Source organism: Lepisma saccharinum, chromosome 6 (genome assembly GCF_977018435.1).
Source record: "Lepisma saccharinum chromosome 6, izLepSacc3.1, whole genome shotgun sequence".
Taxonomy (NCBI): domain Eukaryota; kingdom Metazoa; phylum Arthropoda; class Insecta; order Zygentoma; family Lepismatidae; genus Lepisma; species Lepisma saccharinum.
The window spans coordinates 81043963-81058815 of NC_139234.1; the positions used below are offsets into that span (position 1 = coordinate 81043963).

General features: G+C 36.4%; 1 protein-coding gene across 1 annotated transcript in view; it reads left to right on the forward strand.

Annotated features, from left to right (window-relative positions):
- Positions 1-14853, forward strand: part of LOC145989473 (uncharacterized) — a 68242-nt gene that overhangs the window by 37102 nt on the left and 16287 nt on the right. The window contains exon 4 of the mRNA XM_083124821.1: positions 439-657. Within this exon, the coding sequence (XP_082980947.1) occupies positions 439-657 (219 nt within the window). The remainder of the gene's footprint in view (positions 1-438; positions 658-14853) is intronic.

Here is a 14853-nt window from a genome sequence, read left to right on the forward strand (position 1 = left end):
TTTTGGTGCCTATTTGCCTGCCTTTTTGAGAGGCTCTGAGTGCCTATATATCCGCACCCTAGTTATTATCCTTATTGAAGTTTATTTGAGGTCCAAACCAATAGCTTATGGCCTCCCTGATGGTGCAGTGGCAGCGTCGTCACCTTGTAATCAAGTGGTCCCGGGTTCGATACCCAGTGGAGGCACATAATGGTTTGGATTCCACTTTAAACTGTAGGTCCAGTCCCGATAAGCCTTACTGTGCATAAAGTGGACTTAAAGCACCAACTCAACTCAACCAATTGCTTATTTTTGTTGTAATAACAAATACACTTTCTTTCAGAGATATTTACTAAGGAATTTTTGTAGTATAAATTGTTGGGTGTATTTTTGTAGTTCCTGAACTTATCCCAACATATGTGCATGAAAATTACAATAAAGAATCCCTGTTTATTTTAGAAAATCAAAGCAAAGCTAAAAGATGTGGTATTGGAGAAGGTAATAGCCGTTCACAAAAAGAATCTAGAGGAAAAAATTAGTTACCTATGGCTTGCACTTGGTTGGACAGAGATAGAAACTTTCAATGCAGTGAAAGATGAGATACTTAAGGATCTCAAGAGATTGCTTCCTGTCATTCCACAAAATGAAGTTGCTGATTGTCACAGAGTGGCTGTTGAGGTTTGTTATTTTTATTTATTTATTTATTCTTTGCATTGTTCCTTGATTTGTACTAGGTTAAGTGCTCTAGTAATGGATACTCAAGAAAATTTCACCATCAAATATTTTCAATAATTCAGGATTATCATTTCACATATTCTACACAGCCTACATATTCCTGAATAAGATTGTATACATTGATACAGAGAGTCTACTCAGATGTTTCACAACAGTTGGACACTTTGGTCTCTTTGTGGTTTACCTACTCTTCAAGTAATGGCTGCTTAGTGCAGAAATTATTATTCACTCATACTTATAAATTATGACAGTTCGTGGAATGTGGATTTAGTTTGTTTAACAAATAGTGTCAGTAACAAGAATTAAAGATTAAAATGTAGTAATGTGCATATTTGTAAGTTACATAACAAAAAATACTTAATAAAAATACATTTCAAAAACATGCATGCAACACAAATGTAAATGTTGTGATTCCTTTAATATAAATAAGAATATTCATGGTTCAAGTGTCTTACTTTAATGAGCAAATCATAACACTATAATAAATAAATTTACTTTTTATTGAACAATCAGTTTGAATCCATAATTGTGAATCATTTCATACTTCTCATAATACATTACATATATTAGCTATTATTTATGTATATCATCACTGCCTTTCTCTGGTATATGTTAGGGAAGTGTGCAATGTAAAATGATTTTGAAAAATAAATTCACAATTACTTAGAGTTGCAAAAAAGCCAGCTTTTTTGTGTGGACATTTTTTTTCGATAAAAAGCTGGCTTTTTTTGGAAAAAGACCGGAAATTTTGGCTTTTTTTGGAGTTTTACCAATTACAGCTAACCTATTTAATTTGAAGTTACTGTTATATGTTTACAGGTTTGTAATGGCATATTTTGCAACTAGCTAAAAAAATGTGTATGATTTAGCAGCCAAGAGACAGATATTGGACATTGCTTGTTGTTACTAATTTGTTTTTGCCTTACATGTATATGTATACCCAATGGCATTGTGGTAATGCTGTTGTTTTGCAATCAAAGGGTAGTGGGTTCAATCCGAGTGGACGCATATTGCATAGTGGTTCAGGTATAATTTTCACCCTAGCTTACCCGAGGGGGGCTTTCAGGCCCACCACCTATATTTTTTAATTTTTCAACTGTTCAAAAATAAATTGCATTGTTCCCTAGGATGTTCCCATTATTTCTGTAGTACTTTTGTTCATAGAAACTTAAATGTAATGTAAATAGAAGCCAAATTGCACTTGGTGCGCCTATCAGGTGCCATCTTTGAATGTCTCTCTTGCCAGTGACAGTACAATTGGTTGGTAATTATTATTATTATAATATTATATTTAATAAACAACTGCACCTTTATAAACAAAAAAAGCATTAATAAAAAATTATTATGGATTTCGTGAGTTTTAGTGAATGATAAAATATGTGGGAGACGCTCCTGCAATAATTGGTTATAATTTTTATTAATTATAATTTTTTGTAATTATTATAATTAATAAATAACTGCACATATATAATCAACAAAGGAACTAGTGATTCAATAATAAAATGGTTTCTTGAATTTTAGTGATAAAAAGAGTGTGCCCCTGTTAGAATACCCCCCTTTTTCCCCAAGGTAAGTAAGTTTCTCGTACGGCATGGGTAAGCTGTGGTTAAAACTAAACATGTAGTCGTGATGAGCACATCTCACCATGAAATGGACTTAAAACAAGCTTTTACATGTTTGTGTCTCAATTTAAATGTCTATATCATAAAATATGAAACAAATGTTAATATCAAAATATAATATTTTGGGACAATTAAAAATCTTTACTGTTCACAAAACACATGCAGAAGTATACATATTATGTGAGTGTGTGTATATATCATGTTTAACAGAGCTTTGAGACTGAAGCGACACGTGGGTTTTGGAATCCAACCCTTAGAAGTAAATGCAACCTTTCGAACTGAAGCAACATAACCTGTAAGTGTCGCTTGTCACTTGGCCTGTACCATTTTCTCAGTGAACTTTCAGACTGAAGCAACAAGTGACTTCTGTCACTTGGAAGCAGACCCTCAGTAATCAATTCAACCTTTTGAACCGAGACACAACCACAAGCTACACATGTCACTGGCATGTTGCCCGGACTGGATTGTTTTCTCAATGGCCAGCATCATGCCACTTTGGTCTGTTGTTCTTGCATGCACAGTGAATGTTTTGCTTTATACTGAAGAAGACTGTGTTGCTTGTCATCTGTGACTTCAGTCTGAAAGCTCCTTCAATGGTGAGCATCATGTCGCCTCGGTCTTGTTTGTGCATGCATGGTGAATGCTTGCTTATAGATTGAAGAGGCTTATGTCATTTCAATGTGACACCCCACTGTCATGTGTTGTTTAGGTCTGAATGTTCTGTATACTTAACAAGATTGTTTGCGACTTCATCAGAGATGAAAATTTAACTTAGCCTGTAAATCACAGAGAACCAATTGCAAGAACTGTTGTTGGAAAAAGGCCAGCTTTCTGATAGAAGATTCCTTTTATAATCATGAATGAGCCTCTGGAGTGGAATAAATAAGTTGGTGCCTTGTAATAAAAAGGGGTAATAAAAAGGGGTCTGAGGTTCACTCCTCAGTGGAGGCAGAGTGCTTCGGATCTCATTTCAAACTGTATGTCCAGGCCAAATTTCCTAAATAGATTTTTTTTGCCTTTTGCAGCCAATCTTATTTGCTTCTGCTTCAGTTTTAGTACCATTGTTTCTCAACTGCTGGACAGCAAAAGGTCCGTTGCCCCCAGGGGTTGACTATTTTAAATTAATTTTATATTGACAACAAGTCTATACATAATTGAACTATTTATTACTCTTTATGATTATGCCATAATTGATATATTAATATTATATATTAAATTATATATAAACTTTAAAGACCAGAAATGAATTTATGAATAAAATTTGCCGGTGCCCATGGCAGAGTGGTTAGCAGATGATGCTACAATGCCAGGAGTCCCGGGTTCGATTTCTGGCATGGGCATGGATGTTTGTGAGTGTCCATTCATAAATTTCATCATATCATCACTCATCCCCATCTTCGCAAATTAGCCAAAAGTGGCACAAGAAGCGAAGTAAATTAAAGCAAATCAAGTACAAATGAATAAAATTTTTGGGTTCTGGGCATTGACTTGTATGAAATAAATTTACTGGGATGTGGTCCCTCAAAGGTTGAGAACCACTGCAACAAGCAGGCAAAATACATCACTAGTTGCTCCATGCCCAGGTTTAATGGCCATTCAACCAAATTATACATGATGTACTGGAAAGCCAGGATACAAATGTATTTTACTGAACACAAAATTTAATGTAAAGAGATTTGATACTAGATTTTCAAAAGGTAGAGCAGCATTTTCTTTTTCGCTTCATGTACGTGTTTGTATAACAAATTCAAATGTTGAAAATCATATCATACTATTTGATTCTATTAAAGGCATATATAAGGGTTGCCCAAATGAGAGTGAGACTCTTGGGTTTATTTCTGTAATGATTTATTGGTTGGAATATATGAAAATACAGGAAGTAAAAGTGATCCATGGGTGACATATACTCTACACATAGTCACCTTGTCTGTTCAAACAAGTGTCCCAGCATGTCGCAAGGGTATGGATACCCGGAGCGAAGAACGTCCGTGCTTGACTGCGGAACCAATCTTCAACGGCATAACAGACCTCAGCACCGTTGGCGAACCAACGGTTCTTGAGATTTTTTTTAGTGGCACAAAGATGTGGTAGTTGCTGGGTGAGAGATCGGGCTGTAGGGAGAATGGTCGAGGACTTCCCAGCGGAAACACCACAGCAGATCATGAAACACCTTCTGCCTTCAAAAATTGCATAACTGCTCACTGGGCCTGTTTGGATGAATCCATGTTGTGAACATACTTCTGCACATGTAAACAACACACTGCGTTGTCAGACCATACCAGGTATGCATATGATGTATGCTTTCTTACATACAACGTCACCTACCAGAGGAAACACAAAGCTCTGCATAGTTAAGCTACAATGCTACAACAAAAACCTTAGTTTGGTTTGGGCAACCTTTATACAAAACTGCTCTAGTTATGTTAATATGTTTATACTACATAGATATATTTAATAAGCCTACCAAAATATGAAGATAATACTTGGAAAGAACAGCACAAACATAAACACAGTTTATGTCTAGCAATAAATTTCATATTTTAAATTGTATTTTATATTTAGAAATGAGTGTCTATTTTATAGTAGAAAGATAAACGAAAACCATAGAACAAGAAAAATACCAACAACTCCTGCCTGTGTTTTCATTGATTTGAGACACTTTTATCAAAAAAGCTGAAAACACCAAGGGAAAAATTTTTTTTTCCAAAAAAGCCGGTTTTTTCTGACCACTTCCAACTCTACAATTACTCTATACATAATTATTTTAGCTCTATATTATTTTTCCCTCCAAATGCTTTGTGAATTTACTGACCATCAGTTTTAAATTTCACTGCTTAACTGTGGTATGCTGAAAATGAGCAATATAAATATATTTTATCAGATAACTTTCATATCCATTTCAGTTAATGATTGATTATATCTCTGTCGTATAAACACCTGCATGATTTGAGGTTACATATATTTATTCCAATTTTTGGGATCTGAATATTCTGTAATCTGAATTACCAAAATACTGGAACAAATAATTTTGATGATGGGTATATTCATGATCCATATATCAATGTTGAAATCATATACCGGGTGTCCGAGAAGTCTCTGTATGAAAACAAAAATTAACTGTATCCATTATATGCAACATAGACATGAAAAAATGGTACCAAAATGTTCGGAAACTATTCAAGTTTTATTGGCAATAGGAAAGAAATCAATAAATCTCCACGTGAGCACCCTTGGTAGAACGGAGTACATCTAGTTGAAATTAAACTTCTCGCCATGCATTAGCCAACATCACAGGAGGGATTGATGTGATGACTTGGGTTATTCGTTGTCGCAGAGTTGCAAGATCGGATACAGGAGTTCTGTAGACATTGTCTTTCACATAACCCCATAGAAAAAAATCTAAAGGGGTTATGTCTGGAGACCGTGCAGGCCACGCTGTCGGTCCATCTCGACCAATCCATTTTCCAGGAAATGTCTGATCAAGGTAGGAACGAATGTCCAGACTCCAATGTAGCGGTGCATCATCTTGTTGAAAGATAACATCTGGGTGATATTCTAGTAATTGAGGAACAGCAAACAATTGCAACATATCGAGATACACTCCAGATGTTACGGTGTCCTCACAGAAAAAGAATGGTCCGATTATTCTGTCATGCAGCAGCGCGCACCAAACATTCACCTTCGGGCTGCCCATGGTCGACTCCCTCTCCTCATGAGGGGGCTCTTTACCCCAGATACGCACGTTGTGTCTATTCACTAAACCACTGACATGAAAGACCGCCTCGTCTGAAAAAGCAACATGTTCCAGATAGCCATTATCAGCGTCAATGCGTGATAACATTTTCACCGCAAAGTTATACCGACGTTTGCCGTCATTGGGCAACAAAGCCTGCAGGATTTGCACTTTGTACGCACGAAACAGTAAACGTTTGTGTAACACATCATGAACAGAACCTTTTGGCATCTGTAATTCATGTGAGGCCGTACGCACGGATTTCTTCGGACTGCGCACAAAAGCCACTCTTGACATCTTCCACCCTTTCGTCTGAGGTTGATGGTCGGCCACTTCCCGGTCCGTCAGCAACAGATCCTGTGGTCTTGAATTTGTCATACCACGACTTAATGCTCCTACCATCGGGCGGCACCTTTCCGTACGATGTTTGAAACTCTCTCTGCACTGTTTTTTGTGACCTGCTCTCGCGAAACCACAGGACACACTCAGCTTTTTCCTGATTTGTGTACATTTCCGGTTTGCTGGACACTGGCACTGCTACACTACCGCAACATTACAGAAATCTGAAACAAAAAAAACTTGAATAGTTTCCGAACATTTTGGTACCATTTTTTCATGTCTATGTTGCATATAGCAGATACAGTTAATTTTTGTTTTCATACAAAGACTTCTCGGACACCCGGTATATGAATTGCTCATACATATCTATCAGACATTCTAATAATTCAATAATTTCAATTATGGGGTCATTCCATATCAAATCAACCAAGGTCTGAACCTTGACATCTCAGAAATTGATAATTTTTGGGATTTTTTTACCAGTTATTTTCGGCTCTTAGTTTTTGAGTTATTGACTTTCAAAAAAGCAAAAATCCAAAAATTTGACGACATTTTGAAATCTTCAAACAGCTGTAGATCAAAAGCTATTTGACCTAGAGAGCTCAAATTGTTGTCATTCTCTTCTGCTTTTAATGAGCTTCAATTTGGAATACAACATGACAGTTATATTTGAATTTTGTAATGTAAGAATGTAAGAGCATGTAGTGAGCCAAACTGCGACAGTGATCATTTTCTACTGAGAATCATGGTCAGACAAAGAATTGCTAATATACAGAAAATTAAAACTAAGAAAAAGGAAGAGATTGAATATAGAGAAGCTAAGGGACAAAGAATGTCTTAAAAAGTATCTAAATGAAGTGGAGAAAACACTAGAAATAGGAAAAGAAGAAGAGAATATTGAAAGAAAATGGGAAAAAATTAAGGCAACAATAAAGAATGTAACTGATAAGGTAATTGGCCAAATTAAAAATAAAGGAAATTACGAAGAATGTCTAGAGGCTTTAAGATTAAAGAATGAAGCTAGAAAGAAAATGATGCAAAGACAACCTAGACAAAGAACTGAAAGATATGAACAGCTGAGAAGAAAAAGTTAAACATCAACAAAAAGAAAGATATGATGAAAAAGAAATATAAAAAGAAGCATAGAGACAAGAAATACATAAAATGAGGCTAAGAAGTTTTATAAAGAAATAGAATGTTTACAAAGGGATATCAACCAAGACTCAATGGCTGTTGAGACAAGATTGGAATCATAATAGGAGGTGAGGATGAAATAATTAAAAGATGGACACAATATTTTGAAGAATTACTAAATGAGAAAATTCTAGAAGATACAAATGAAGAACACCTACCCTATATAGCTGCAGAACCATGGATCGAAGAGCCAACAATTGAAGAAGTAAATGAAGCTATAAGTAGACTTAGGAATGTGAAAGCACCTGGCGAGGATGAAATAGTCAGTGAATTAATAAAAAGTGGGGAAAGGAATTACATGAAGAGATATGTAAATTGATTAAACTGATGTGGGAAATTGAAGAAATGCCTGAAGAGTGGAGAGTAGGCATAATATGCCCTATTTATAAAAAGGGATACAAACTAACCTTTGCCAACTATCGTGGAATAACCCTTCTAAATACAGCCTACAAAATATTTTCTAATATTCTTCTTACAAGACTGAATATCTATGCTGAAGAAATAATAGGCGAATACCAATGTGGATTTAGAAGAGACCTTGGAACTTCAGACCAAATATTTGTTATACGACAGGCAATGGAAAAATTTTATACGACAGGCAATGGAAAAATTCCCTCGAATGCATGCAAGATTTGCATATGCTATTCGTGGATTTTAAACAAACCTTCGATAGCATATCCAAACAAAAATTACTTAATTATATGAAAAATAAAGGCATTCCAGTAAAAATAGTAAATCTCATTAAGATGACCATAAATATCACACGTGCTAAAGTCTTAATAAGTGGAAGAACTGGGGAACCATTTCAACAAAAGAGAAGTGTACGTCAAGGGGATGCATTGTCAGCTACTTTATTTAATATTGCTCTGCAGGGAGCTTTTGAAGAGAAAGGGCATATTGTCTACAAAACTGAATAGGTTAAAACTAATAGCATGAAATGTGAATAGCCTAAAAGAGAAATTGGTATGTATTTGATTTAAGGAGTAAGGAAAATGGGTTTGAAAATTAATGAAAGTAAAACAAAATATCTGAAAGGCAACAAATTGTATACAAGATCCAAACATTGACAACTACAACTTTGAAGGAGGTAAAAGATTTGTTTATCTTGGATCAACACTTAATAATAATAATAGAGTTTGTGAAGAGATACAAAAAAGAATTATAGTAGAAAATGAAGCATACAGCGGAACCCTGATTTTACATTCCCTGGTTTTATATTTTCCCACATTATACACTCAATATTGATATTCCCTACATAGCAAAATATTATAAAATTATCCTCGATTTTACATTTTCCCACATTGTAATTTTTTAGGGCTTGGTCCCTTAACTAACTAACTAACTCTCTAGCCTTCTTAAACCCGAAGGTTCATGGCTGCAGCAATAGAGGCCTTTCATCTGTCCCTATCTTGAGCAAGATCGATGTACTATTTTCCATCCCTACCGATTTCCTTTAGGTCCATCTCAACGTTATCCCTCCATCTTCGTCTTGGCCTTCCTACATGTCTCTTACCATCAGGTTTCCCAACAAGAATTCTGTAAACTCTTCTTTCTTCTCCCATTCGTGCCACATGGCTTCTTGATTTAATTATTCTAGTAATATCTGGACATGAATACAAATTATGTGCTTTAAATTATGTAACCTTCTCCACTCACCTGTCTCCTCATCCCTTTTAGGTTCAAATATTTTCCTAAGGATCTTATTTTCAATACTCTCAATTTATGTTCCTCTTTCAATGTAAGGGACCAAGTGTCACACCCATATAAATAATACTACAGGCAAAATTACCGTTTTGTATATTTTAACTTTTAGTTTCTTAGATATGAAACGAAAAGACAAAAGTTTATGAAGAGAGAAGTAACATGCATTTCCTGAATTAAGCCTACTTTTTATTTCCTCTTTAATATAATTTTCATTTGTTAATATTACTCCTAAGGATTTGAATTTGGAAAGTGGTTCAAACAAGTTCTTATCAATAATTAGATTTTGATTATTACCTAACACTTGGTTTTGGCCTGTAAGCGTATATTTAGTTTTCTCTTTGTTGGTCCTTTGAAAAACATAAATTGAGGTTCCACTGTACTTTTCAAATCTCACACTATTAAAATCCAAACTAATATCAAGATTAAGAAAACATGAAAATATATAAAACACTAATAAGACCATGTTAAAACCATAACTTATGTTGAGTTGTTGATGTTGGGAGTCTTCATGTTAATATCTTTTACAATTTTTGGACTACAAATAATATGAAAATTTGTAATATTTATCACTTTTAATAGCAATGTATGGTACATATTTTATAAAAAAATCTCATGGTATATAACAACCTTAATATATAAATGTATGATATTAAAATTTGAGGAGTTTTCAGACCATCGTGACATGCTGCAAAGTTACACTTTTTGCTTGTTCCTTGCATGTTGCTCGGACTGGGTCTTTTTTCAAAAACGTGCATCATGTCGTTTCGGTTTGTTGTTCGCGCATCGTTACCCCCACACCCCCTATACACCTTCATGGCGTGGTGCTAAGCACAGGGGAACACTCTTACCTTTACCTTTTTTTTTGTTCGCGCATGCACAGTGAATGCTTACTTATAGACTGAAGGGACCTGTATTGTATGGAAGTCAATAAATTTGGCAAATTTCCCACACATTACAATGGAAATAGAAAAAAATATCCATAGGGACCCATTGCCGTCTCATTATGATATTTTGCACACAAATAGTCAATTCATGACTTCAAAACATACATTTTTTTTCAAAGAAATTTAAAATGGTGTGTTTGAGATTTTCAAAAAAACTTCCGATTTTTTTAAAAATTACAAAATTCAAATACCACAGTCATGTTGCATTTCAAATTAAAGCTCATTAAAAGTAGGAGAGAATGACTCCAATTTAAGCTCTATAGGTCAAATAATGTTTGATCTACAGCTGTTTAAAGATTTCAAAATGTCGTCAAATTTTGGGATTTTTTCTTTTTTAATAGTAACTCAAAAACTGAGCCGAAAAAATTGAAATTTGACAGTTTTTGTCCTATTGATAGGTACAATGTATAAACAAAAAATAATACGATATTGCTTAATACGAAGTACCCTTTAATCCGAAGTTCTTCCCATTCCCCAGCCGATAAGATAGGATTTATAATGTATTTTATTAAGGATAAATCGAAATACGGATAATTTTTAATAAAAAGTTGTTTACAAGACCCTTAAGCAAAACTGGTTTCGCTTAATTCGAAGTAGACACCTGCATAAGTCGACAAGAGAAGATCGATTGTGGAGTTAGCTTGTATGTTATTTTAACTTGACCTTGACATGTTTCCTTGTCCTAAGAGCTTCTGACAACACAAGGGAAGCTGCCTGAAATGCCCGCTGGACTTGCATTCTTTGTCAATGTGCCTGGCAAGTCAAGATCTTTCACTGCTAAATACGCCACCTTGGAAATATCACAGAGAAGATAATTTTCTTCTCTGTGGAAATATTCACCAGTGCCAGATGAGAAATGCAAGATAAGATCATAGGAATGTTCCAAAATACAAGACGCGTGGCGCCTGGAAGTTTCACCCATCAGTCTAGCTTGGAGATCGAGATTCAGCAGTTTCCTGTGAGCGAGCAACTCTTGGCCTGGTAGCCGACAACTTCCGGTAACCACTTTGATTAAAAACGTGTTCTTTGTGCCCTGTAGAACTTCATAAGAAAGGGTAACTGTTACTGAACTTCATAAAAAAAGGGAAACAGTTACAGATAAACAAAGCCACATATGTCAACTAAAGATCATCAACCTTGCTTAATGCGTTATCATCTAGGTTTCCATAAAAGTTGTTGTAACTGTCATTTCCCATTTCATAAGTTTCCCAACTGTGGGGGTCATATAATTTCCCCCCCTCTCACAAAAGTGTTCTGTTGGCTGAGTAACTTCTCCCTCTTTTCCTATCAGCAAATGTGGGGGGTCGATGCTAATTGTTCCGGCCACGATTTTCTTGCTGGTGTGCGCACACAGGCTGATTCCGGGTGAGGTTGGATCCCTCCTCCCTTCCTTTGGCATCTAGAATGAAGCAAACAGTTCTGAATACGTTCTTCAAAACGTACAAAAACCGTAGGATAAAAAAAAGTGACCCTCCCTCCTTTCTCCTACAACAGCTCATTCTCCGCCACTGGTGTGCATGGCAATGCTATAATTGCAGAATCTAGGTTCCTCTTTCTTGTTTGAATGCAGCTGTCTGGATAGGAAATATTGCCCGTACTAATGTCTGTTGCAGGGTAAAACGTAAAGCAAGGATCATTTCTTTATTTTTCACGCTGCTGATAAAAGTTCGGTCTTCGAGAATTGCATTATCTTTAAAATGCGGAGGATTTCCCTTCTGCCATCTGCTGCTCTAACTTCCAGCTGGTCTCATTGTGTTTACGCTGCAGCTGCAGCTGGCGCCAGTGTTATGTCTAGCATCTCCAAAGCTGTGACCGATAATGGCAATGACTCATCCAGCGTGAAGGAAAAAGTATCATTGTTTTGAATCTTGCAAAGCTGTTTTGATTTGACGATAATGAAATTCGACCTCCAGAAAGAAAAACAAGAGTTAAAACAACTTCGTGATGCACATAAAGATACAGGGTGACCTGTAATTAGATGTGTTCCCTGAAAGGGGTTAAAGTAGAGGCAATTTGCAATAAATTTGACCATATGATACCCCATCTGAAAATTAGTAGTTTTCGAGATAATCATTTTTTTTTTTTAAATTACAAATTTCCACATAAAAATACGAATTGAGAAAAAAACAGCTCATTGTATGACACTTATTTCAGGGTTTTCTGATAGCAAACAAATAAGTGGTTTGTTGGAAAAAAAGTTTGTCCCAAATAGCAATCACACGTAACTAACGGGTGGCAGTGGCATAGTCAGAGGGTGCTCCCCCGGCTCAAGCCCCCAATTTTCAATAGAATTTTCGATTTTGAATTAGAGATACACGATCGAGTATGAGTGTGACACATTTAATGCTTTTTCTCTTTATATTCCGTTAATTGTCCGAGGACTAAGTCTCATAGTTGAACTGAAATTTGGGAATCGATACATTGCGATTTGACATTTGGATGCATGGTCATAACATCCCTGTTTATCGAATGGGTGGAGTGGTTGCAGTGCATGAATGGAAGGTGGGTAGAATTAAGCTGTACTCTTGGAATTCCACTGTCACTGGCTTCGGTATTTACTACATTAACAGGAAATCTTACTGCCCTAGGTTATTTCTGGGTTTGGAAAGTTGGAGAAATGGGGATTTGAAGACAAGAGAATGCAGTTAGTGTCTGGTCCTGAGAGGTCATTGGCCTGGAATGCAGTAGGAAAATAGCCACAGTCTGTAAGTCACGCACAAATGACAAAACTTCACCATGGCGAATGATTCCTTCTCCTCGCCCCTTGCACAGGAAAATGCGACTTTCTTTCATATGTTCCATCAGTTTTCGCGCAGGCCAAGAGAAGTCACAATGAGCCAAAGAAAGATTTCTGTTTTCTTCGCCAAAAAACAGAAACTAGAAAAGGACTTCAAACCCAGTGTAGGTTACGATGTTTGTTCATTTCATTCAGATGCCTACATCCCTAGTTCACACATCACAACTACTTCTGTGTCTGTTAGTAATGTTAGTGTAGTTCATGCTGATCACAAGTTGGATATAGGGGTGCATGTTGCGAGTCCCCCAAGTGACAGTGTTGTTTTGGTGAAACTGTTAATGGAACCCTGGACTCCGGATGAAAACTATGTATTCCTGGCAGTGAAAGGAAGGCGTTTTCAGATGAAGTGGCTAGGTCAGTTCATGTCGTTATGTTACAGTGATTACGGTGAAGGGGCTTATTGTCGTTTGCTGGCAGAGAGGGAGGCGTGGTCAAAATCATTCTCAAATTGGATGCTCTGGAATGCTTTCGTTCCCACGAAGAAACACAATCCATCTGCAGCTTCCAGTTTCCTACCATTATGGAAAGTCTTGGCAGCACACACAAGAGACAAGTGCTAGAAAACAGACAAAAGCTTATTTCAATTATAGAAACAGTGGTGCTCTGTGGTCATCAAAATATTGCTCTAAGTGGACAAAGGGATTCAGGACCATTAAATATAGATTCTGAAGAAAACGATGGGAATTTTCGTGCATTGCTAAGACTTAGGGTTGCTAGTGGAGACCAAGTTTTGAGAGAACATTTACAAGCAAGCTCATTGAATGCTCAATACATTAGCCCCCAAATTCAAAATGAATTAATTGAGATATGCGGTGATTTGATTCTTGAGAAAATAGTAAATTAACTTAACAGTGCTAAATGCTTCTCAGTGCTGGTGGACGAAACAGCTGATATTGGGGGTATCGAACAATTTTCGTTGTGTGTTCATTACGTTGCAGGAAAAGAGGGGGATTTTAATGTTCGCGAAGATTTCATAAAATTTGTCCCAGTTACAGACACAACAGGTTCAGTTTTAGCTCAGGCCATTATCACTAACCTGTCTGGTTATGTATTTTCTTTGTGGTCAGGGATATGATGGTGCAAGTGTTATGAGTGGTAGTTTCAAAGTAGTTCAGGTTGAGTTAAAGAAGGCATACCCACTGGCTGCCTATGTCCATTGTGCAAATCATGTGCTGAATTTGGCCCTCTCAAAGTCATGCACTGTCACACCTATCAGAAACTACCTTGGTATTGTTGAAGAAACCATAAACGTTTTTCGTGCTTCCCCCAAAAGAACTAACCTACTGAGAGAAAACATGAAAGAGAGCTCCAATAGTGCCAATACATCAGAGAACCTACACCGCTTGTGTGAAACATGGTGGGTAGAGGACATGAAGCGTTAACCACCTTCATAGAACTTTTTCCCATTATTGTCATGAGCCTTCAACACATACAAGACAATTTTGATAGAGACTTGTGAAACAAGGCTTGCCAATTATTTTTCTGTCTTTTACGTGGAGAGTTTCTAGTCAGTTCGTTGGTTTGTGAAAAAGTGTTCTCATTAACATATCCCTTGTCAGTGTCACTGCAATATCATAGGTTGCGATTTAGTGTTGTGTTTGGAGTATGTAGACACTGTCATGCAAACTTGACAGAAATACAGGGACAACGCACAGTAGAGTTTTACTCAGATTTTTGAATCTGCTGAAGATCTTTGCAAAGGCAATGACGTTGATTTACAAAAATTGCCTCGCCTTGTTGGCAAGCAGGTAAATAGGGAAAACTACATGGAAAGCGATCCAGTAAAATATTACTGTGTGTCAGTGT